We start from the raw sequence: 23414 nt of genomic DNA, 5'->3' as shown, positions 1-23414 counted from the left end.
ATACAAGTTTTATTTTGTTTTATTTCCCTCTGTTAAAGTAGCATGCTGCTTTTTAATATTGCAGTTTTACTTTTTTTTGTAATCATCTGTTTAGTTTCATGCAGTCTTGTTGGATTATTAACTTTAGAGTATCTACACAGCAAGACCTGGGTAACCCACCCACACACACTGATGGACTGTCATCATCCACTTTGGGTTCCCCCTGTCGTACCAACTTACTTCCTGGTCTGTGTCCATCTCACTATAGTCTAGATAAGTGACTGCCCTCTGTCCAATTCTTGTGACAATGATGTACAGACGGCCTACAGAGAGGCCCGTTAACACAAAGTCCCTCTTGTGTCTCTCTCTATCTCTATCGCTCTCATGTCCGTCGAGTAAAGGTCCATGTCCCAGCATAGTGCCCCCCCCCCCACCAGGTGGAGGGGCAGTCACAGCCCGCTGTCCTCCCTTTAAAGCTGATACCATTTCTTGTCCTTATGTTTCAGCATCACCTGTGGAGAACAGATAGAAAAGAGACACAGGGTAAGATACATACCACCTTATAACACACCCCTCTTGCTTTCCACAAGTTGCTTCATCACACTATCACTGGCTGGCGGGGGGGTCGTACCTGGTGGGCGTGTGTGGAGAAGGTCTCGGCGCTGTTCATCATAAGGGCGGTGCGTTCCTCCAGCTCGCCCAGTCTCTCTCCTCTCTGGTCCAGGGCGATGCGGGCTCGGGCCAGGTCCCCCACGACGCCGCCGGCTGCAGCCTTCATGTTCTCCAATCCCATTGGACCAGGGATGTGCTGGGCCAAACTCCGAGAGGCCTTTCCCGCTGCTGCCTCCCCAACTATAGGGAGATGGAGAGGAGGGGAGGGAGATGATAGATAGAAAGAAAAAGATAGAAAAATACATTGGAGAGATGGATAGGAGCGAGAGGCAGAGAGAAATGAAAAGATAAAGGGTGGGAAAAGGTTCATATGTGTCAAATTGTCTCTCACATACTTACTTGATACACATAAATAACACACGTAAAATATAGAAGGTAACCTACACAGCTCCTCTCTGTCGAAGGTCTGGGCGTTGCCCCCAAAGAAGCCCTTGAGGAATCCTTTGTTCTGGGCCTCTGGTGTTTCTATAGGAGTGAACAGCTCCCCCAGCATGTCCTGAATCAACACACCGCACACATTAATACACACACACTAATTATTACACACAAAAGAATGGCGCCGGAGGGGATGTCCGCCGTTTCACGAGCTCCTGATCAGTTTTGATATTTTGTGGTTTTTTGCAATGTTCCTAACTTTTTTCCACATAATGTTTCGGCCATCGTTGCATATGATCAAAAATAGCTTATGGATATTAAAACAGCGAATACGAACCTCGATTTGGATGAGGACTTCTATTTCAACAAATCGGAGGCAAAGGATATAATGCTCATCCCAGACCAGGCCCAAATCCCTGTAATTCGGAGGAGGCGGAGCTGTTGAGGTCGGGGTGCGAGATATCTAATGAGATCGCGATGGCGAGTGGATGAGTCGCCATTACCCTCCGTTCTATTGGTGAACGTGCAATCACTGGAAAATAAACTGGATGAGCTCCATTCGAGCCTATCCTATCAATGTGATCAGATGAACTGTAATATCCAATGTTTCACCGAGTGGTAGCTGACCAAGGAATATATAAATCTAGCTGTTTTTTCTATACATTGGCAAGACATAACAGCTGTGTCCGGTAAACTGAGGGGAGGGAGTGTGTGTCTCTTTGCCAACAACAGTTGTTACATGATCTCTAATATTAAGGAAGTCTCAAGGTTCTGCTCATCTGAGTTAGAATACCTCATGATAAGCTGTAGAACACACTATTTACTAAAATAGTTTTAATCTATATTTTTCAAAGCTGTCTATTTACCACCACAAACCAATGCTGGCAGTAAGACCGCCCTCAACGAGTTGTATAAAACCATAAACTCACCTAGATGCAGTGCTCCTAGTGGCCAGGGATTTTAATGCAGGGAAACTGAAATCCATTTTAACTAATTTCTACCAGCATGTCTCCTGTGTAACCATAACCATAACTCTATATTCCTGATTCCTGCTTACGAGCAAAAACTCAAACAGGAAGTATAAGTCATGAACTCAATACGGAAGTGGTCAGATGAAGCGGACACTAAGCTACAGGACATTTTCGCTAGCACAGATTGGAATATGTTTTGGGATTCATCCAACGACATTGAGGAGTTTACCACATCAGTCACCGGCTTAATTAATAAGTGCATCAGTGACCGCATGTACATATCCCAACCAGAAGCATTGGATTACAGGTAACATCCTCACTGAGGGAATGGCTAGAGCTGGCGCTTTCAAGGAGTGGGATACAAATCTGGCCGCTTATAAGAAAACCCGCTACACCTTCCAATGAACCATCAAACAGGCAAAGCATCAATACAAGTCCAAGATCGAATCCTATTACACCAGCTCTGACGCTTGTCCGATGTGGCAGGGCTTGCAAACTATTACGGGTTACAAAGGCAACCCAGCCATGCGGGTGAATGACTGATCGTGTATGGAGGAATCCTCACTATCACTGTTCCTCAACTTGGCAGTAAGCACAGAATATTGCTACTGGAACAACTGAGGTATCTCAGTTTCAAGGTCTCAACTTGGAGAGAGAGAAAGCCTTTTGTGAGGTATTGGTCAGTCAAGCCAACGGTAATGATTAATTATGCTAAATCATGCAAATATAACTTTTTCCTTTAATGAGTCTGACGAGAAGGATATCCTGCTTTCACTGGAACAGGCCCAGATCCATACCTTTTGGATGAAGAAAAGACACCGGAAAAGGGGAAGCAGATCAGGGATTCTTCGGAGAATTCGGAGGCGAGCAAACTCCCAATGCCTTCCATTCTTCTTGCTAACGTGCAATTGTTGGAAAATAAAATTGATGACCTACCATTAAGATTATCCTACCAACGGGACATTAAAAACTGTAACATCTTATGTTTCACCGAGACGTGGCTGAACGAAGAAATGAACAATATAGAGCTGCTGGGATTTTCAATGCACCGGCAGAACAGAGACACTATCTCTGGTAAGATGGGTGGGGGTGTGTGTCTTTTTGTCAATAACAGCTGGTGCGCGATGTTTAACATTAAAGAAGTCTCAAGGTATTGCTCGCCTGAGGTAGAGTACCTTATGATAAGCTGTCGACCACACGATCTACCAAGAGAGTTCTCATCTGTATTATTCGTAGCCGTCTATTTACCACCACAAAGCAAAACTGGCACTAAGACGCTCTCAACCAACTCTATAAGGCCATAAGCAAAGAATAAAATACTCACCCAGAAGCGGCGCTCCTAGTGGCGGGGACTTTAATGAGGGCAAACTTAAATCAGTTTTACCACATTTTTACCAGCATGTCACATGTGCAACCAGGGACATAAAATCCTAGATCACCTTTACTCCACACACAGAGATGCATACAAAGCTCTCCCCCACCCTCCATTTGGCAAATCTGACCATAATTCTATCCTCCTGATTCCTGCTTACAAGCAACAATTAAAGCAGGAAGTACCAGTGACTCGCTCAATGTGGAAGTGGTCAGATGACGCGGATGCTACACTACAGGACTGTTTTGCTAGCACAGATTGGAATATGTTCCGGGATTCATCCAATGGCATTGAGGAATACACCACCTGAGTCATCAGCTTCATCAATAAGTGCATTGGTGACGTACGTACAGTCACTGTGGGGACGACATATCCCAACCAGAAGCCATGGATTACAAGCAACATCCGCATCAAGCTAAAGGCTAGAGCTGCCGCTTTCAAGGAGCGTGAGACTAATCTGAACTCTTATAAGAAATCCTGCTATGCCCTCAGATGAACCATCAAGCAAATCATCAATACAGGATTAAGATTGGATCCTACTACACCGCCTCTGACGCTCGTCGGATATGGCAGGGCTTGAAAACTATTACGGACTACAAAGTGAAACTCAGATGCGAGCCGCCCAGTGACTCAAGTTTACCAGATGAGCTAAATGCCTTTTATGCTCGCTTCGATGCAAGCAACACTGAAGCATGCACAAGAGTACCAGCTCTTCTGGATGACTGTGTGATAATGCTCTCAGTAGCCGATGTGAAGAAAACCTTTAAACAGGTCAACATTCACAAAGTCGCTGGGCCAGACGTGTACCAGGACGTGTAAACAAAGCATGCAAGGACCAACTGGCAAGTGTCTTCACTGACATTTTCAACCTCTCCCTGACCGAGTCTGTAACACCTACAGTACATGTTTCAAGCAGACCACCATAGTCCCCGTGACTAAGGAAGCGAAGGTAACCTGCCTAAATGATTATCGCCCCTTGGCACTCATGTCAGTAGCTTTGAAAGGCTGGTCATGGCTCACATCAACAGCATCCTCCCGGACACCCTAGACCCACTCCAATTCGCATACCGCCCCAACAGATCCACGGATGACGCAATCTCAATCGCACTCCACACTGCCCTCCTGTATTCCCTGTTCATCCACGACTGCATGGCCAAACACGACTCCAACACCATCATTAAGTTTTCTGACGCCTGATCACTGACAACGATGAGAAGGCCTATAGGGAGGAGGTCAGAGAACTGGCAGTTTGGTGCCAGGACAACAACCTCTCCCTCAATGTGAGCAAGACAAAGGAGCTGATCGTGGACTACAGGAAAAGGCGGGCCGAACAGACCCCCATTAACATCGACGGGGCTGTAGTGGAGCGGGTCAAGAGTTTCAAGTTCCTTGGTGTCCACATCACCAACGAACTAGCATGGTCCAAACATACCAAGACAGTCGCGAAGAGGGCACGACAAAACCTTTTCCCCCTCAGGAGACTGAAAAGATTTGGCATGGGTCTCCAGATCCTCAAAAGTAAAGTATGGCAAAGTATGGCAACTGCTCAGTATCTGACCATAAGGCGCTACAGAGGGTAGTGTGTACGGCCCAGTACATCACTGGGGCCAAGCTTCCTGCCATCCAGGACCGATATAATAGGCGGTGTCAGAGGAAAGCCCATAAAATTGTCAGAGACTGTTTTCTCTGCTACCGCACGGCGAGCAGTATCGGAGCGCCAAGTCTAGGACCAAAAGGCTCCTCAACAGCTTCTACCCCTCGTCACCGGACAATTTACAATGACAATACCTTTTTTACCCCAAAGCCATGACTGCTGAACAGTTAGTTAAATGGCTATCCAAACTTTCTGCTTTTCAGCCCCTACCTACTTGTACATAGTACATGATTCAATCACCTAACCAAACCTACATGTACATATTATCTCAATCAAACTACCTCGAACTAGAGGTCGACCGATTAATCGGAATGGCTGATTAATTAGGGCCGATTTCAAGTTTTAATAACAATCGTAAATCTGTATTTTTGGACACCGATTAAAAAACAAATTAAAAAATGTACACCTTTATTTTAACTTGGCAAGTTAAGAACACATTCTTATTTTCAATGACGGCCTAGGAACGGTGGGTTAAAACTGCCTTGTTCAGGGGCAGATTTTTACCTTGTCAGCTCCGGGATTCAATCTTGCAATCTCTTACAGTTCACTAGTCCAACACTCTATCCACCTGCCTCTCATTGCACTCCACGAGGAGCCTGCCTGTTACTCAAATGCAGTAAGAAGCCAAGGTAAGTTGCTAGCTAGCATTATACTTATCTTGTAAAAATAATCAATCAATCATAATCACTAGTTAATTACACATGGTTGATGATAGTACTAGTTTATCTAGCGTGTCCTGCGTTGCATATGATCGATGCAGTGCGCATTCGCGAAAAAGGACTGTCGTTCCTCCAACGTGTACCTAACCATAAACATCAATGCCTTTCTTAAAATCAATACAAACGTATATATTTTTAAACCTGCATATTTTGTTAATATTGCCTGCTAACATTAATTTATTTTAACTAGGTAAATTGTGTCACTTCTCTTGCAACAGAGTCAGGGTATATGCAGCAGTTTGGGCCGCCTGGCTCGTTGCGAACTGTGTGAAGACAGTTTATTTCTTCCTAACAAAGACAGCCTACTTCGCCAAACGGGGGATGATTTAACAAAAACGCATTTGCGAAAAAAGCTTGATCGTTGCACGACAGTACCTAACCATAAACACCAATGCCTTTCTTGAAATAAATACACAGAAGTATATATTTCTAAACCTGCATATTTAGCTGAAATAAATCCAGGTTAGCAGGCAATATTATCCAGGTGAAATTGTGTCACTTCCCTTGCGTTCATTGCACACAGAGTCAGGGTATATGCAACAGTTTGGGCCGCCTGGCTCGTTGCGAACTAATTTGCCAGAATTTTACGTAATTATGACATAACATTGAAGGTTGTGCAATGTAACAGCAATATTTAGACTTAAGGATGCCATCCGTTAGATAAAATACGGAACGGTTCTGTATTTCACTGAAATAATAAACGTTTTGTTTTCGAAATGATAGTTTCCGGATTCAATGTTATAATTAAGTCTATGATTTGATAGAGCAGTCTGACTGAGCGGTGGTAAGTAAGCGTTTCAGCATTCGGCACATGACAAATAAAATTTGATTTGACACATTAATACACACACACACAACACAGATTAATACACACACATTAATACCTGCACACACAAGTACACACACACATACACATTAATACACACACACACACATTAATACACATTTCTAACCAACATAAACACAGAGTAACACAGTCATAACACAGTCCTAACTAACCAACATAAACACACAGTAACAGTCATATCGAACCAGAGGCACACAACAGCAGATTACGCACAATGGGATTTGTGGATATTTAGGGATTGCAAGTTGGCTAAAAAAAGCACGCAGTTGATGAACCAGCTTTGAAATATTGTAGGTGAAGTCATCACTTGTCTGCCGATTTCAAAAAGGACGCTTGCTGAGAAGCATATCAGTGTTGGAGTTTTACTGTGCCAGCAGATGGCAGTATGATTATGCTATATGTTCAGTCATGTTGCTGGATGAGAAGGACTGCATGTCTGAAGCTGGAGCTTCACCAATGTCTGCTCTTATTAGTGTGTGTTTGTTGTGATGGCTCTATAGTAACACACACACACAGTGTTGGGAAAGCTACTCTGAAAGTATAGTTTTCCTAGCTACCGATTCCTTCACACTGCAATAAATAAAACATCCGTTACAAAAATAAAACGGAATTTAACTAACGACTGGGTCTTAGATATAGAAATAATAGAACTAACAACTGGGTCTTGACTCTAGATATAGAACCAACAACTGGGTCTTGTCTCTAGATATAGAAATAATCAAACTGACTGGGTCTTGTCTCTATATATAAACCTGATAGAACTAACGACTGGATCTTGTCTCTAGATATAGAACTAATAGAACTAACGTCTGGGTCCTGTCTCTAGATATAGAACTAATCTAACAGATGACCGCAAACAAAAGATGAGAAAGTATGAATTAGCTTTTTTTTGTATATATATATATATATATATACTGTATATATCAACAAAGAAATGTTATTTCTACCAGTAAATGTGTGATTTAATGTTGTTTTATTTTGCCACTGTGGTATAAGTGCGATTCATTAGTGAAAACTCCACTCCACTGCGTCATCCATTTTTCTAAGGTAATGTACAGAATGTCAGCGTTTAGTTTCAAGTGAGAATTGGTCAGGTCTGATGCCGAAAAAGAAAGGAAATTCCTGCCAACCATATTTTATTTGATCTTTGCTGAATGTATAGTGTGTAGTTCCAGTAGTTAGCTACAGCGCGACATGACAAAAAAAGTCATTAACTACTGAAAACACTACCTAGATTAGAATGTAGTTCAACTACCAAAATATAGTTGAGCTACATGTCGTTCACTACTCGCCAACGCTGCGCACACACACACTCCACCACCACGGAGTCAGCGCAGTGGAGCTCAAACCACACATGACAAGCGTGACATTTCACTTCAATGGCCACTGTCATGATTGGGCTTTAGCAAAGGTATCAATTATAGCACCCATATATTTACTGCACCACTGGCTCTGAGAAATCACTCTGCCTAAGCTGCAGGACGCAATGTGCTGTCATACCCACAGAGCAATGAGATTACCAAGGATAGACACACAAACACATGCACAGATACGCACAGACACACACACACACACACACACACACACACACACAAACAAGTACAGATCATTCTAAACTCCACAGTACACAAATGCACACACAGATGGGTGCTGACCTGTAGGTTGTCCGTCATCTCCTGGCTGTATGTGAGACGCTGTATCTCTGTAGGAGAGCTCAGATACAGGGCCTGGCCTCCGTTAGTGAAGACAAAGGTCCGGGCGATACGCAAGTCGGTCAGGGGAAGGTAGTTGATATCCATCAGGGGTCTTAGACTGGGCAAACTGGGAGGAGACAACAACAGAAAAAACACAACGCTGTCAAGGGTGGTAGTAGTAGAAGTCATCTCATGGGCCTGTAGGAATAGGTCTTTTCGATCCATCAAGGGAACACGACCAAGACAGCTTTTAACAGGCATGAGAAAGACTGACCGTATACCTTAGGGTCATGATGTGTCCGTTGGCGCAGAAGCAGGCCAGGCAGACGCTGTTGCAGACGGAGACAACGTCAGCCCGCAGGAGGAAGGAGGACTCGGTGATGTTGTGGGTGAACAGGACAGCCTGGGTGGGCATGAGGATGACCTTGGCCTGCTTCTCAGAGCACACAACGGCCAGGTGACCGTCACCGCACGCCTCCTGGGATGATGACGGGGAGAAGTTGATCAGCTTGCGCCTGCGGGGCCGGTCGGGGTCCTCGGGACCGTTGGGGTCCCGCCACACCTCGTAGGGACTCTGAATGAGAGCGCCCCCACAGTCCAGGAAGGCAAATCGCAACACAGAGCCTTTTAGCATCAGGACGGTACCTGGGTGTGCCATGGAAAGAGGCAGATAAGAAAAGATAGCACTTTCGGTAACGTGACATCCGAGATCTTTTCTATATTCACCAAACATTCAATTCTTTCTCTTCTTGCTATCTAATATTGACTAATATCAGTCATTGAAATGGAATGAGAGAGTAGGGCAGCGAAGAATGCCTACCTGCAAATCCCATTATCACACCCACTTGAAGAGTAAGCCCCTCCCCCACCACCATGCCCTCTGTTGAACCTGCACCCCTACACCCTACCCTTTCATTCAGTGAGTGATTCCTCCATTACAATCCTGTCTAATGTCAATGACATCAAAATAACGAAGGCTAAGGCAGGCCACATTCGGGATCTCCTTCACCCAGACCATCTATCATTCCCTCAGGCAGACAGGCTCACCACTGGGCCCCATGGTGATGGGCTCCTCCATCCTCTCCTCCTCTTCTGTGGGGATGGATATGGGCAGGAGCAGGACCACGCCCAGGCTGGTGCCCACCCACAGGCAGGCGGTAGGCAGAGCATCGCCCTTACGGCCGTAGGACTCTCCGAACTGCAGCGTGGTCACTGACTCCTTGGTGTCGCGATCAATGCTGGACACACTGGAGCTCCGCGAGCGACTGAATGAGTTCTCTCTACTTTCTGCTTTACAACAAATTCCGGGGAAGGACACAGACACAATGAGGCAGAGGGGGAGAGGGAGGGAGAGAGAGAGAGAGAGAGAGAGAGAGAGGGAAGGAAGGAAGGAAGGAAGGAAGGAAGGAAGGAAGGAAGGAAGGAAAAAAGGAAGGAAAAAAGGAAGGAAAAAAGGAAGGAAAAAAGGAAGGAAGGAAAAAAGGAAGGAAAAAAGGAAGTAAGGAAAACAGTAGACAGAGTGGAGAGAAGAAGAGAGAGAGAGAACAGGAATAGGACAATGGAGTATGCAGACAGACAGAAAACAGAGGGTGATATACAGAAAGAGAAACAAGGCAATAAGACCAGGAAGAGAGAGATGTGGAACATAGAGAAGGGAGAAAACAGCTGCTTAAAAGGGGGGAGAGACAACGAGCAGCCAAGTGAGAGCATACACACACGTGCAACACACACACACACACACACACACACACACACACGCAGAGACAGACACACACACACACACACCACAAACCAACATGAAGTCACAGCTGTAGTGCTTAGTTACAGTTGGATCCATCTATGACTCATTTGATTATGGCCCAATGAAAGCAAACACACAGTACGAAACCATTTCTGTCCTTTTGAATTTTCCCATTATTATGTTCTCTCACTCACTGCAGGTTCAAGAAATACCCTGATGTGCATACATACACACACAAAACACAGGCACTCATACTGTACACACACACACACACACACACAAAATAGGTGGACGCACACACACACACACACATCACATGAAAACACACAGATTGTGTTGACCCCTTGCCTTGCTAGGCATTCGGATCCTCCATTACATATTTATAGATTTAGCCTCCTGCCTCCACCATAAAAGTATTTCTGTATTGCCCAAGAATGATTCATGCACTTCTCAATTATTTACAACCTGACTATGTGCTGCCTGGGCTTGTTCTACAAACACCGTAGACTTTATACAGCGGCTGGGGATTTCTGCATTGCCCAAGGTTCACTCTTAATATTTTCATTCAAAAAGCAAATGGAACAAATTGGAAAGGGCTCTAGCTAAACACTGCTTTCTCTCTGCCCTACTCTGTCTTTACTAACAGTAGAAAATAAAAAGAAAGTGTATCAGAATAAAGAACCAGCACATCATTAATGCACCTCATGGCATTTCACAGTGTCTTGGATTATCAGGCAAGCAAACAAAACTGGACAAGCAAAAAGGCAGCAATAAAGATGTGTGTCCGTGGCATGCAAACACTAGGACAGTGTACACTTAGCACATACAGAACAGCTGTATGGACACAGCACACACTCCTATACGCCATGGAGAGATAACGTACACAACCGTGTTCATCCTGTCAACCCCAAGTACAAGAGCAACAAGCGTGTGTCCCTGAACATCTCTAGACAGGACATGGACGGTGACAGAGCAACGTGGGGCCACAGGACGGACGTACTGGCCGACGGAGTTGGGGACAGTGGGCCGCACGTGGCGGTGCACTGCGCCCCCCCTTACCTCTCTCGCTCCAGTTGTAGGAGGTGGTGTGGTGCTCGTCGTGGGAGTACATACTGACTCCATGCAACTGCTGAAGCATTGCCCTCCTGGACGCATGGCCACCTATTCCCCCACATCACAACCCCCATCCAAACCCCCAACACCAACCAAGCCAGCCAGAAAACCAGCCGACAGATGGACAGACGGGACAGACGGGACAGACGGCAATACCAGAGATAGACAGAGGGGGAGAGAGAAAAAAAACAACTCAGCTGGGATGAGCATGGTTAGGACAAAAGAAAAAGGGAGAAACAGAGACGTTTTTATCCCACCAGCAGAAAGAAACTGCCTAACCCTCCTCCTCCTGCCAAACTCCTCGGACCATACATGACAAGTGAAACCTGTTTCTGTGACTAATCAATAGGGATATGAAGGGAAATAACATCCCTCCAGAAGGCAGTACAGCCGAGCCCTGTTTAGGGCGACGCTACGCTACGCTACGCTACGCTACAACGCTGCCGGCTAGCATTGAGGCTAGAGAATATAATGGCTTTTGTTGTCGGGCCTGTGTCCAGAGTGGCAGCTCATTTTCTGCCGTGTGTGTCCGGGTTATATTTGTGCATGACAGAGTCTTCAAGGTGGTAGCTAATGAAAGTCACGCACAGTGGCACTCGGACAGGACACGGGGACCCCCAAGGGGGCCAAGCAGGGATATAGTAGGAAGAGGGAGGGGAGGAGGAGGAGAGAAGAAGAGGAGGAGGGGAGGAAAGTAAAGAGGAAGGTAAGGAGGGAGGGCAATGCTTCAGCGACTCAAGACACACATAGACAGTATAGTGGAGAGACGAGGACAGACAGACGCCCTGGAGCTACATCTGACACCTCGGTCAATAACTTCATCACTACTAGAATGAAACCCATAGGTTTCAGCAAGTTAATACCCCACGTACCACCCAGGGAGTGAACGACCAAAAGCGCCCACTTTGGCCTCATGGGAGGAATGACGAAAATCTGGTGTTTCTATGTCAAACAGTTGTGTTATATTTCAGTCTTCTGTGATGTGTATAAACTCCAAATTAAATGCATTTCAACTCTATATCTGACATGGTACAGGTGTCTTATTTCTTTTAAGCCCATAACCATGTGTGTGAGGTGTATACTTTTGTTTAAAGTAGATTTGTTTAAGACTACCAAGAAACACTCTGTGTGACCCTGATTTAGCCCACTGCAGTAAAAGGTTGCAGCGATCGATGTCTTTGTCCAGTCACAGTCATTGTGTGCTCCTAACAATGTCAAAGCTGTAACTATGTTCACAGGCCATAATTGCCTCATGCTGCATAGCTTCAATATTTCATTTTCTGTCAGACAGGGAGGCATGTTGTTTATGTTGTGCCTGTCCCCTTTCTCTGGTGTGTGTGTCGTCTGGTGTATGAGTGTGTGTGTGGCGGGTCGCCTGGTGTGTGTGTGGCGTGTCGCCTGGTGTGTGTGCGGCGTGTCGCCTGGTGTGTGGGCCTCATTACAGGAACTCAGCCCTTCGCACCGCTCATTGACCTTTCATTATTCCAGTGACCCTGCTGTTTCATCGCTGTGGTAACCCAGCCAGCGCCAGCGACAAACTGAATGGGTAAGGGGGTCGCACTGCCTGATGGGAGCACCAGCATAACACACGCCATAGACTGGGTATGTCCTAAATTGCACCCTATTCCCTACGTAGTGCACTATTTTTGACCAGAGCCCTATGGGTCCTGTTTAAAAGTAGCGCACTATAAAGGCAACAGGTGCCATTTAGGACACAGCTATAGACTCCATGGTTAGAGGAAAAGATATTTAAACATAGTTAGTGAACCGCCCAGGGCATATATAGCACTAAAAATACTGTAACACCGCCTGGTCTCCCATGTGCTTTGACATTTTGAGGAAACCACTTTAAGATCCACCTGTTGAGCTGTTGGCTAGTTTTGATACGGTTACACAGTTTGAGTTCAAATGAGGTGATGATCTGTCCTTTTACAAATTCTTTTCATTTTTCCGGTGTGTCACCGTAACCTCTCACCCACCTTACCGTGTGAAAAGCTTTGAGAAAATACGTATTAGGCCTATTTGCGCGGTCATTGACTCCTCATTGTTATCTAGGCGATTCCCAATTTCGCACTCTGGCGACTTCAACGCGTCGACGACGCTGATCTAGGTTAACTAAAGGCTTTCACACGTCCTGCCGTCATTTAATTCCATTACGAACAGAAGTCAAGGTTCTGAGTTACAGCGAAATTGAACAAACTACATTTTGGCACTAATATTCTGTTCTAAAGGGTTTTTATTACTATTCTAACCCAGAAGCTCTGGGAATACATGTAAACTAGGCATTTATAGCATGTCAGTATCAATCTGATCAGTAACAAAGGCGACTGTGGCCTTCATTAAAACATGGAGTGTATGCTAATGTGGAACACAGCAGACTGCAGCCTGCCTCCCAGCTCCATGGGTTCTGCCTTAATGGAGGATTTGTTCAGGAAATGGAAATACAAATCACGCAGTTTTTGTGAAAGGGTGCATGCCGGTGTGTGTGTTTCGAAATCTTCAGGAATAGAGATTCTTATGTTGCCATTACCATGGATAAATTCGTCGTTTTCTTTCTCTCCCTGTCCACTTCTATCCCTGACAATCACCCACTGTCTTTGCAATTCGGGAGCAGCTGCTACTTTTGACAAGTTAAAATGTTTTGTTCTCTGGACAGCCTCGGCTAATCAAACACAACTCAGCGTGAGGACTGAACACCCTGCGGTGGCCCGTGGCTGTTCCAGGGTCCAGGGTCCTCTTGGAACACAACTAGCTCAGTCTGCCTTCCATCCCTCCCTACCTGCCTGACCATCTGTCTGATCTGACGCTCCAGCTGGGTGATAGAGCCCTCTGACGCCGGCGCAGGTCGGCTAACTGTGACGTTTTGGAAGCAGTCCCCATCCTCTCTGTACCGCGGAGAGATTAGCTGGAAGGACCACTGGTGTCTGTCTGCTAATCCGTCCGGATCGGGATGAACCAGCCAGGCCACGGTAGTGCTAGTGTGACCTGGATAGGAAGAGCTTTGGCCAGGCTTACAGTACTCAGAGTACCCCTCGGTCTGTGCACTGACAGGACAGCACACAACAGCAGATCAATACCAGGTCAAACGTTTGGCATCCTGAGAATGACTCAGAAAGGTCAGAGAGTGGATTACGCTAACTCTCTGATAGAGAAGGATTGTGTAACACATCTATAAGTAATGTTTGACATTCTGAGGAGCAACAGTATACATACATTAACCTTTAGATGTTGACATAACCACTCATAATAATGTATAGTTTTAGTATGCAGCTCTTGAAATAATATCTGGATATTCCGATCCATAGTGGTAATCTAGATGTTCAGATCCATAGTGGTAATCTAGATGTTCAGATACATAGTGGTAATCTAGATGTTCAGATACATAGTGGTAATCTAGATGTTCAGATCCATAGTGGTAATCTAGATGTTCAGATACATAGTGGTAATCTAGATGTTCAGATACATAGTGGTAATCTAGATGTTCAGATACATAGTGGTAATCTAGATGTTCAGATCCATAGTGGTAATCTAGATGTTCAGATCCATAGTGGTAATCTAGATGTTCAGATACATAGTGGTAATCTAGATGTTCAGATACATAGTGGTAATCTAGATGTTCAGATCCATAGTGGTAATCTAGATGTTCAGATCCATAGTGGTAATCTAGATGTTCAGATACATAGTGGTAATCTAGATGTTCAGATCCATAGTGGTAATCTAGATGTTCAGATCCATAGTGGTAATCTAGATGTTCAGATCCATAGTGGAAAGGTAATGCATCAAATCTGCACAGCACTTTTAACAATATTAGCTGCCGCTGTGACTATACAATCTAGTAAATGTCCCTCTATCCTCGGTAAGGAGGAGGACTGTGTTCATAAACCATGCAAGGCTCTCTGTGTTTAAGAGCCTATTATCGCCTATGTAAACGCCTATGTAAATGCATATTGAACTTGCATTTAGTTAAGGTGCACACAGCCCCACCTCCTGAATATACCCAGTAGAACATTTCCTTTGTGGAAGTTACATTCTACTCAGGATTAACAGGCCTGGGCAGCTGACCTCAACACTCAACACATTTCACCGTCATTTTGTCCATTTTGAGAAAAGGACCACATCCCGACAGACTGGTTCTATTAATGGGCCAGGAGCTGAGTGACAGTAAGCTGCTATAAGACAAGGGCTGCGGCCCAAATGGCAACCTATTCCCCATATAGTGCACTACTTTTGACCAGAGGCCTATGGGCCTGAGTCAAAAGCAGCGCACTATGTAGGGAATAGGATGCTAGTTGAGACAACCAGGGGGGCGAGGTCATGTAGCTGGCTGAGAAAGGGGACGCCTAGTCAGTTGTTCAACTGAATGTATTCCACTGAAATGTGTCATTTAACACAACCCCTCAATCAGAGAGCTGCGGAGCGCTGCCTCAATCCACATCCACGTCTTCGGTGACCAGGGAACAGTGGGTTAACTGCCTTGCTCAGGGGCAGAACGACATATTTTTACCTTGTCAACTCGGGGATTCGATCCAGCAACCGTCCAGTTACTCGCCCAACCCTCCTCCCCACCAGGCTATAGAGACGTAAGTGTGGAAAACAATGAATGGATGTCCGTCGTTTGATGTTGTCTCGAGCTGTCCCTACAGCGTTCTGACTGTGACTAAAGAAGGCTGACTGACAGGGAGGTATGATTGCACGTAATGGCATGTTGATACCCATCCTGACAGCAGCCGTTTCCTCTCACAGCGTTTCGCAGGGGAGAGGTAAACATTTTGGCTCAACAAGGAACAGAGTGAAAGTAGATGTGAGCAACCGCTTGACAGTGTCAGATGAGAGGATTTCCTCTGTTTGATGTTATTCGTGGCAGGACGCCTCAAGACACATTCGAGCACAACAATGAAACATACCTACGCTCTGCAACATGGGACAAACATATGACGATAACCTTCCTATTGAGGTAGTAACCAGAGATCACAAATGCAATGGTTGAGAAAACACTGGACAAACAACCAGCAGCATTCAGATACATTCAGCCAAGTAGCAACATCTGGGATAGTATTGCAGTCAGATAAGCACCTAGAGGGAGTTAGACAGGTGTGTATATATATATATATATATATATATATATATATATATACATACACATATACATACACCTTTCTTTACATACACACACACACACACATACATACATACATACATACATACATACATACATACATACATACATACATACATACATACATACATACATACATACATACATACATACCACACAGTACAGTATGGAATGGAAACACCTACTGGCGCCACACATACAGCACATAGATATACACACACAAACACCCACCCTGTCACCATTGATACACTAACCCAGGGACGGTATGGGTGGTACAAAGTGAGGGTGTGGGCTTTAGTGTTGTGGTGTAGTCACATTGTGGTGGTGTGGTGGAAAGTGAAGGGCTGTGAATGACAAGTGAGGTCACAGCGGAAGGGCCGCTGGAGTATGTGCGAGCAAATGTGTGTGAAAATCCCCAACAATTTGTCTTCAGCAAAACCTTTTTGTGAACTTTGACTTTTATAGCTGTTCTCTTACAATTTTACATGTGACGAAACATGTTTTGAAGTGGTCAACTGTAATCATCTACCCTATCAATATAACACTCATCACAGAAAATGCTGAAGAGAAAAGTCCCACAGTATCCACCCTGCTATATGGTGACTAACCAGGAGGGACATAATACTGTAACATTCAATGTCAGTTATACTTCAGTAATACAGCATTCACCATTTTTTCTTCAGGATAGAAAAGTCAGAGAAGGCACAATCAAAATGAATGAGAAAACAGCAGATATCCCACCAACCACAACCCAACCAACCAACCTCTCACCCCCTACCTGTTGATGACTGGCAGACATGCACTTAGGATGGGAGGATGAAAAGGTTAGGAAGAGGGTTTAAGGGGAAGGGGACAAGCACACACCTTCTGTGTGGGAGGAAACAGGCAAAGAGATCTCCATGCAAGCGGCGGACTGGGCCTTGCGGAAGGGCGGTCGGCCAGGCCCTCTCCGGGTGAGCCGCGGGCCCTCGGGAACCCCTGTGATGCGAGGCTTCCCCACGGAGCAGGGCTGGGAGGTGGGACTAGTGCAATGTCCATTGACATGATCTGCAACAACGGCAAAGCATTAGCAAACGACTTAAGGAAAACAAAGCAGAGAGAGAGGGGAAAACGTCTATGGTAAAAAGAAAATGACAGGTAATGAGGTTAGAACGAGAGATCTAGTTAGAGAGATAGAGAGTTAGAGAGACGAAGAGAGATAGAGTTACCTGACCACTGTGACTGACCCAAACTTAAGGAAAGCTTTGACTATGTACAGACTCCGTGAGCGTAGCCTTGCTATTGAGAAAGGCCGCCGTAGGCAGACATGGCTCTCAAGAGAAGACAGGCTTTGTGCACACTGCCTACAAAATGAGGTGGAAACGGAGCTGCACTTCCTAACCTCCTGCCAAATGTATGACCATATTAGAGAGACATATTTCCCTCAGATTACACAGATCCACAAAGAATTAAAAAACAAACACCAATTTTGATAAACTCCCATATCTACTGGGGGAAATTCCACTGTGTGCCATCACAGCAGCAAGATTTGTGACCTATTGCCACAAGAAAAGGGCAACCAGTGAAGAACAAACACCATTGTAAATACAACCCATATTTGTCCTTGTTTATTTTCCCTTGTGTACTTTAACCATTTGTACATCGTTACAACACTGTATATATTATGACATTTGTAATGTCTTTATTCTTTTGAAACTTCTGTATGTGTAATGTTTACTGTTCATTTTTCTTGTTTATTTCACTTTAGGATATTATCTACCTCACTTGCTTTGGCAATGTCAACACATGTTTCCCATGCCAATACAGCCCCTTGAATTGAATTGAAATTGAGTTAGAGAGAGCGTTAAAGAGAGATAGTTCGATTTAGATGGAGACAGAGAGTTAGAGAGATAATTACAGAGAGATAGAGAGAGAAAGAGAGTGGAAAAGCAGTCAAAATATAGAGAGAAGCTTTTTACTCAATCCATGCCAAGAAAATAAAAAAGATACAAAACAATATTGATTAAAATAAATAAATAGATTCACAGGTGATGGTAAAGTACATTCGGTCGGACCAGGCATTTTACAGAGTCTTTCATCATCCCTTTGTTTTTGTCCTCAAGTGGCATTGAGAGAGTTTCACACTCAAGTACCGAACTTTATTTTACTTTTGAGAGGTGCCGACGAAACTCAGGTAATACATTTTTGACCAGTAAGGTCCTCACCAGACTAGCATCAGGAGCGGTGCAGCACTTCAAACATTTAAGAAATCAGAGACCTTTGGGTGGATTCCAGAGTGTATCAATATTTGAATAGAGTTGGTTGATACTGTAGGTATACAGTGTAGGTATACAGTGTAGGTCCATGAAACAGCATACTGGACTGTCTGATGCCTCTGAGACAAGGTGGGTACATGTATGGTGCCTGCTCTGAATTGTGTATATTCATATTGATACGCGTGGGTGCCCACACTTGCTTGTGTGTGTGCGCATGCACGTGTGTGTGCGTAGATGCGCATGTGCGCGCGTGTGTGTGCCTGCTCTCTCCAATGGTATTTTCGAGCCAAAGACTCTATGTTAATGAGACGCAATTTCTTTTGGGGAGGGTGGGATTCTATGGGCTTGGCGCCTTTTTCCGCAGCTCGTCAGCCTGTGGCTTCGTCAGCCAAACAGGGAAAGCTCTGCGCCGCCAAGAGACTAAGAATTAAGCAGCCGACGACGTCTGTGCCAGATGCAGACCACTCTGCCGCTTCCATGTCTTCACTGTCAAGTAAACAAAACTTTGGCATTTTATTGACTGACAGCTCCCAGTGAGGTAGCACTCCACCAGCGCTACACTCCAGAGCAGAAATCAGTGTGTGTGACAGGGAGGCTTGTTGGGAGCAATCCTCATTGAGTGAGAACTGCATTCAGAAAGTTGGCATTAGCCTGGGTGCCAGTCTGCTTCTGCTCGCTTGCCAACTCCTTCTAGAGATTGTCATGCAAAAACATGTTAGTTTTGACAGTGGAGTAGGCAAACGCACAAACAGATCTGGGACCAGGCTAAGTTGGCCTCGTGTTAACTACTGAATATGCCAGACAGGAATCTCTAGTGGGTTGTCTGTTTAGCTATGGTGATTTGAAGGAACACACACTCCTAACACCAAATCCCTTGTTAGGCCCATTGATGCAAATATTGGTTCACTTTCTAAGTGAGGATGAAAGACTCTGTGGTGCCACCCAGTCCGCGTGCGCCTCCAGTCCAGTTTCACAGCAGGCTGTAGCAGGGCAATAGCGGGCTTGGAAACTGAGGATAGCTCTAGTGCCAATGAATGTGCTACATGACTACGCCATTGTGTGTCTGGCTAGCACTTATCATCATGGTTGGGTCTGCCAATCAGTGGTTTGTCCTGGCACAGTCTAAAGGAAACTGGTCCACATCAGAAAAAAAATGGCAGTCTACCCACCCCACCTACACACACTCACTCTCTTTTTCTCTCTTTCTCTCGCTCTAACACACACGCAGACACGGACACATACAGTACACACACGTTCGCGCGCACACACACACACACACACACGCAGGTTCAAGTAATTTAATCACATGAAACAGTCCCACTTTGTAGCAGCTGTATCCTTGACTAATGACAGACATATTATATTTGAACTAATTACATAGGTGCATTACTATGTTAACAGCCTAAACAGGGCACTGATCACGGTTGAAATATATTTTTGTTCCACTGCATTAGTGCACAATTGAATTTGGACTGCTTGGAATAGTGCTTGAACCTTTTTTGATTAGCCTCCCATTGTTGTTCACCGTTGAAAAGGAGATACATTTCCCAATGCGGTAGGTGCATTTTTGCTATCAGCTATCATCCTTTTCAGTTTAATTTCCTGTTAAATGATGGCTTGTTTACCCGACACGGTCTCACTCTAAAACTACAGCCACACATTTCAAACCTGTTGAAGGAAACAGTTGTCATTTCACAGATGTCATACCGTAGATATTGGCACGTTAGTGTACTGTATATGAATTGAAAGAGGCTTATAGTAGAGGGATATAGTAGGACAGGACAGAGCAGAAGCATGAGCGAGAGAACCTGTGACTGCAAGGAGTGTAGGAGCTCAAGGGATGTACTGAGAAAGAGCGTGTCGCTACAGTCTACAGGAAATGCAGAATGGTCCAGCAACAATGGAGCAAGTCCCGTTGGAGAGACGAAAATGATCCAATCACGATGGAGCAAGGCTGTTTAGAGTTAGAGAATGGTCCAATCACAGCATAGAGCAAGGCTGTTTGGAGATAGAAAATGATCCAATCACGATGGAGCGAGGCTGTATAGAGAGACAGAGAAGGGTCCAATCTCAATAGAGCGAGAGTACATTTGGAAATGCATCTCCCAAAACGATATGGGCATGAGGTAAGAGCCACCTTTGGAAACACTTGCAAAATGTACGATAAACAAAAAAGCTTAAGACGGGTAAAAACACAGACATAGAAAGTCAAAGGAGAAGGACAGAACAGGCCATTCAGTCTCATCATGAGCTGGTCGAGGAGAAGAAGTGAGTGATAAGAAAATACTGCTGGTTGCGTGAAGAGGAAGCTACTTGATGTGAACAACATAAACAAAACAAATATAAAATGTATATCTGCGCATAACAGGACAAAAGAGGATGTAAATTAATCAAATGAAACGAGGGTAAAAACTGCTGGCTTTCGCCTACCGTACCAAGATCAGTCTTAAGATCTGTTGGCAGACTTAACTTTCTGCCGGGTCCCTTTACTGTAACAAAAGACATAGGAAAGAAAGGAGCAGTTAATGTTTCCAAACCAAAACCAAACCAAAATGGAAGCAAAAGTAAAAGCCAAACGATGCAGAAAACAAAAGATCAAACGAAACAAAAACTGAACAACGTAATTCAAAACGTGCAAAAGTGTGCAGTTGTCGCACAGGGCAGGCAGATGCAGAGGCCATTCCCATCATGCTCCATGGTTTTCCCAGGCCAGTGCTCCCAGTCAGAGAGTGTAGACACGGGAACAGTGAAAGCAGTTCTAGAAACAGGAACCGAGAAACCCGTTTTCGGGCAAGACTCCTTCCCAGTGTTTCTTCCAAGTCTTCCATTCTGTGGCCACTCAAAAGCAACTGATTTAAGTAGAGGTATTTTCTGATTGTTTGTTTAAGTTATTTCTGTATGTTCGGGTTGTCAGAGTTCACTAAGGCCTGGGGGGTTTGGCATAAGAAACATAAATAAACTGGGAACTCAAAAACACAAAACAGATTGGAAAGAAACAAACAAGTTCAACATTTTGCAAGCATTTTGCAGAATATACGAACTGCAAAGGTACATGTTGAGAGACGGTCATTCATTTTTCCTCAGTCGATTCAAAGGACATACCATGAGGACACTGGTTTTGGTTGGTTAGATAATTATTCTGGTGTATGGGAAATGTGGGATGTTGTAAGGATGGCAAATCAAGAAACCACAAACCAATCTTTGTAAAGTAATGTTTGGGGCAAGCTAGCAGATATTGGAAAGTGCAGTTGTTTGATTGCAACATCTATAAGTGGAATCCAGAACATTTTAGCTTTGAAATTGAACAAACTCTTATGGACCCCAAAATAATACTCTGTTTTACAGATAATAATTCAAGAGGCCAAAAGTCTGAATTCCACCATCTTTCATGGGCTTTGAGTAGTGGAAAAGTGGTGTGCTGAGGTAGAATTGAAGCAGGAGTCATTTTATGATAAATTGCCTTGTTGGGAGCATAGAATTTGAAAGGGATTTTGATGTAAATGAAATGTTCTCCTTGTGCGGTGCTTGTGACAAAATTGCTGTGGTATAGTGCCGTGGCATCATTTAATTCTGAAATCAATAAAGTGTGTGCGTGTCTGTGTGTGTGGCCAGATGTTGCGGCCATGATGCGTAGCAGCAGAACTGTGTAGAAACAGAGGAATATAATGATGGAATGACAGTGCTCTACCAATAGCACTGGTATTCACTATTCACAGGTGGAATTCGACAAGTCATTTAACAGCTCATTTGCACCATGTTAGGACTCTTGTGGGAATATGTTTGTTGGATAGAAGGATGTTTGAACTGAATAAAAAGTAGGACTGTGCATTGTGCCAGCAATGCCTTTTAACAAATGACAGTATTTACATATTTGGGGACATAATTATGCTACATATCAACCTGGTGCCCTACGAAAGGCCAGCTTGTCTTTCTCAGTTATGGAAAAATAGAAAAGTATATTGTCTTGTTTATATGCCCTGATAACATCCAAATGCCATTCTATGGTAAATATTTAGGGAGTATTAATTGCTAGTGACATGGAGCATATTGCAACCATCATTGGCCACCAGATTACCGTTAATTGATCTCTTGTTAAACCATCAATACGGGTTAAATTCACTTGCACAGCTAATCTCAATTGCAACCATTATTGGACACCTCTACCGTTCCCTAAAGCTGATGTCAGTGTTACCTTAGTCCTGCCTGCGACCAAAGTCTCTGAAGATACAGTATGTTCACCCTGTTGATGGGTATTATCAACGGAACCATTTAGTCCTACTTTTTGAGCAGATTAAGTGCAATTCATCGATTTGACAATCCTTCCGTACAACTGAAATAAAGTATTTTCTCATTTACCATGACAAATCTACTGTAGCAATTTACCCATGTGAATGGAAAACTAATGTTGGTGTAGCCTACTCGTAATGTTTGATTTGATTCCAATTTATGTTATCCATTAAATCCAACTGTCTTTAAAATAAAAATGTCTGGTACGGTCATTTCTTATCAAAATCGGGGGTAAACTATTCCTGGTCTGTCTATATTTGAAATGTGTAACTAAAAGTTAATCAGCCTGTCGGTTTCTGATGCTCCTGATAGGTCGATATTTCATTGGGGGCGGGAATAGAGAACCTAGACACAGCTGTCTGGTATCATCATGGAGTCCATACAGTTAGACACATCACAGACTATTAGATGTTGTTATTATGTTAAAGAGGAGGTTGTGGGTGAGAAAAACCAAATAGACAAAGTTAGTGTTACAAAGGAATGAGAGTCAGAGTGCCTCCCAACAGGAAGGGCAAAGATGCATGGCCTTCCTCACAAGAACATGACAACAACAACAACAACAACAACAACATGGATGAATCACAGAGGAGCTGAAGAATTAGGGAGGAGTGTCTGACCT

At 44.3% G+C, this 23414-nt stretch overlaps 1 protein-coding gene across 8 annotated transcripts in view; it reads right to left on the bottom strand.

Moving 5' to 3' along the window:
- Positions 1 to 358: 358 nt before the first annotated feature.
- Positions 359 to 23414, bottom strand: part of stxbp5l (syntaxin binding protein 5L) — a 219727-nt gene continuing 196671 nt past the window's right edge. For 3 of the 8 annotated variants that reach the window (XM_042306776.1, XM_042306779.1, XM_042306780.1), the window contains 8 exons: positions 17118 to 17300; positions 11084 to 11185; positions 9331 to 9570; positions 8565 to 8928; positions 8245 to 8410; positions 1036 to 1147; positions 611 to 831; positions 359 to 491 (listed from right to left, as the gene is read on the bottom strand). In XM_042306776.1, the coding sequence (XP_042162710.1) occupies positions 450 to 491; positions 611 to 831; positions 1036 to 1147; positions 8245 to 8410; positions 8565 to 8928; positions 9331 to 9570; positions 11084 to 11185; positions 17118 to 17300 (1430 nt within the window). In that variant the 3' untranslated portion in view covers positions 359 to 449. Of the gene's footprint in view, positions 492 to 610; positions 832 to 1035; positions 1148 to 8244; positions 8411 to 8564; positions 8929 to 9330; positions 9571 to 11083; positions 11186 to 17117; positions 17301 to 20943; positions 20998 to 23414 lie in introns of all 8 variants that reach the window. The other 5 variants (XM_042306775.1, XM_042306777.1, XM_042306782.1 and 2 more) reach the window with 3 other exon arrangements.

The sequence above is a fragment of the Oncorhynchus tshawytscha genome, linkage group LG26 (genome assembly GCF_018296145.1).
Source record: "Oncorhynchus tshawytscha isolate Ot180627B linkage group LG26, Otsh_v2.0, whole genome shotgun sequence".
NCBI lineage: Eukaryota > Metazoa > Chordata > Actinopteri > Salmoniformes > Salmonidae > Oncorhynchus > Oncorhynchus tshawytscha.
This window is presented reverse-complemented; position numbering and strand designations above follow the sequence as displayed.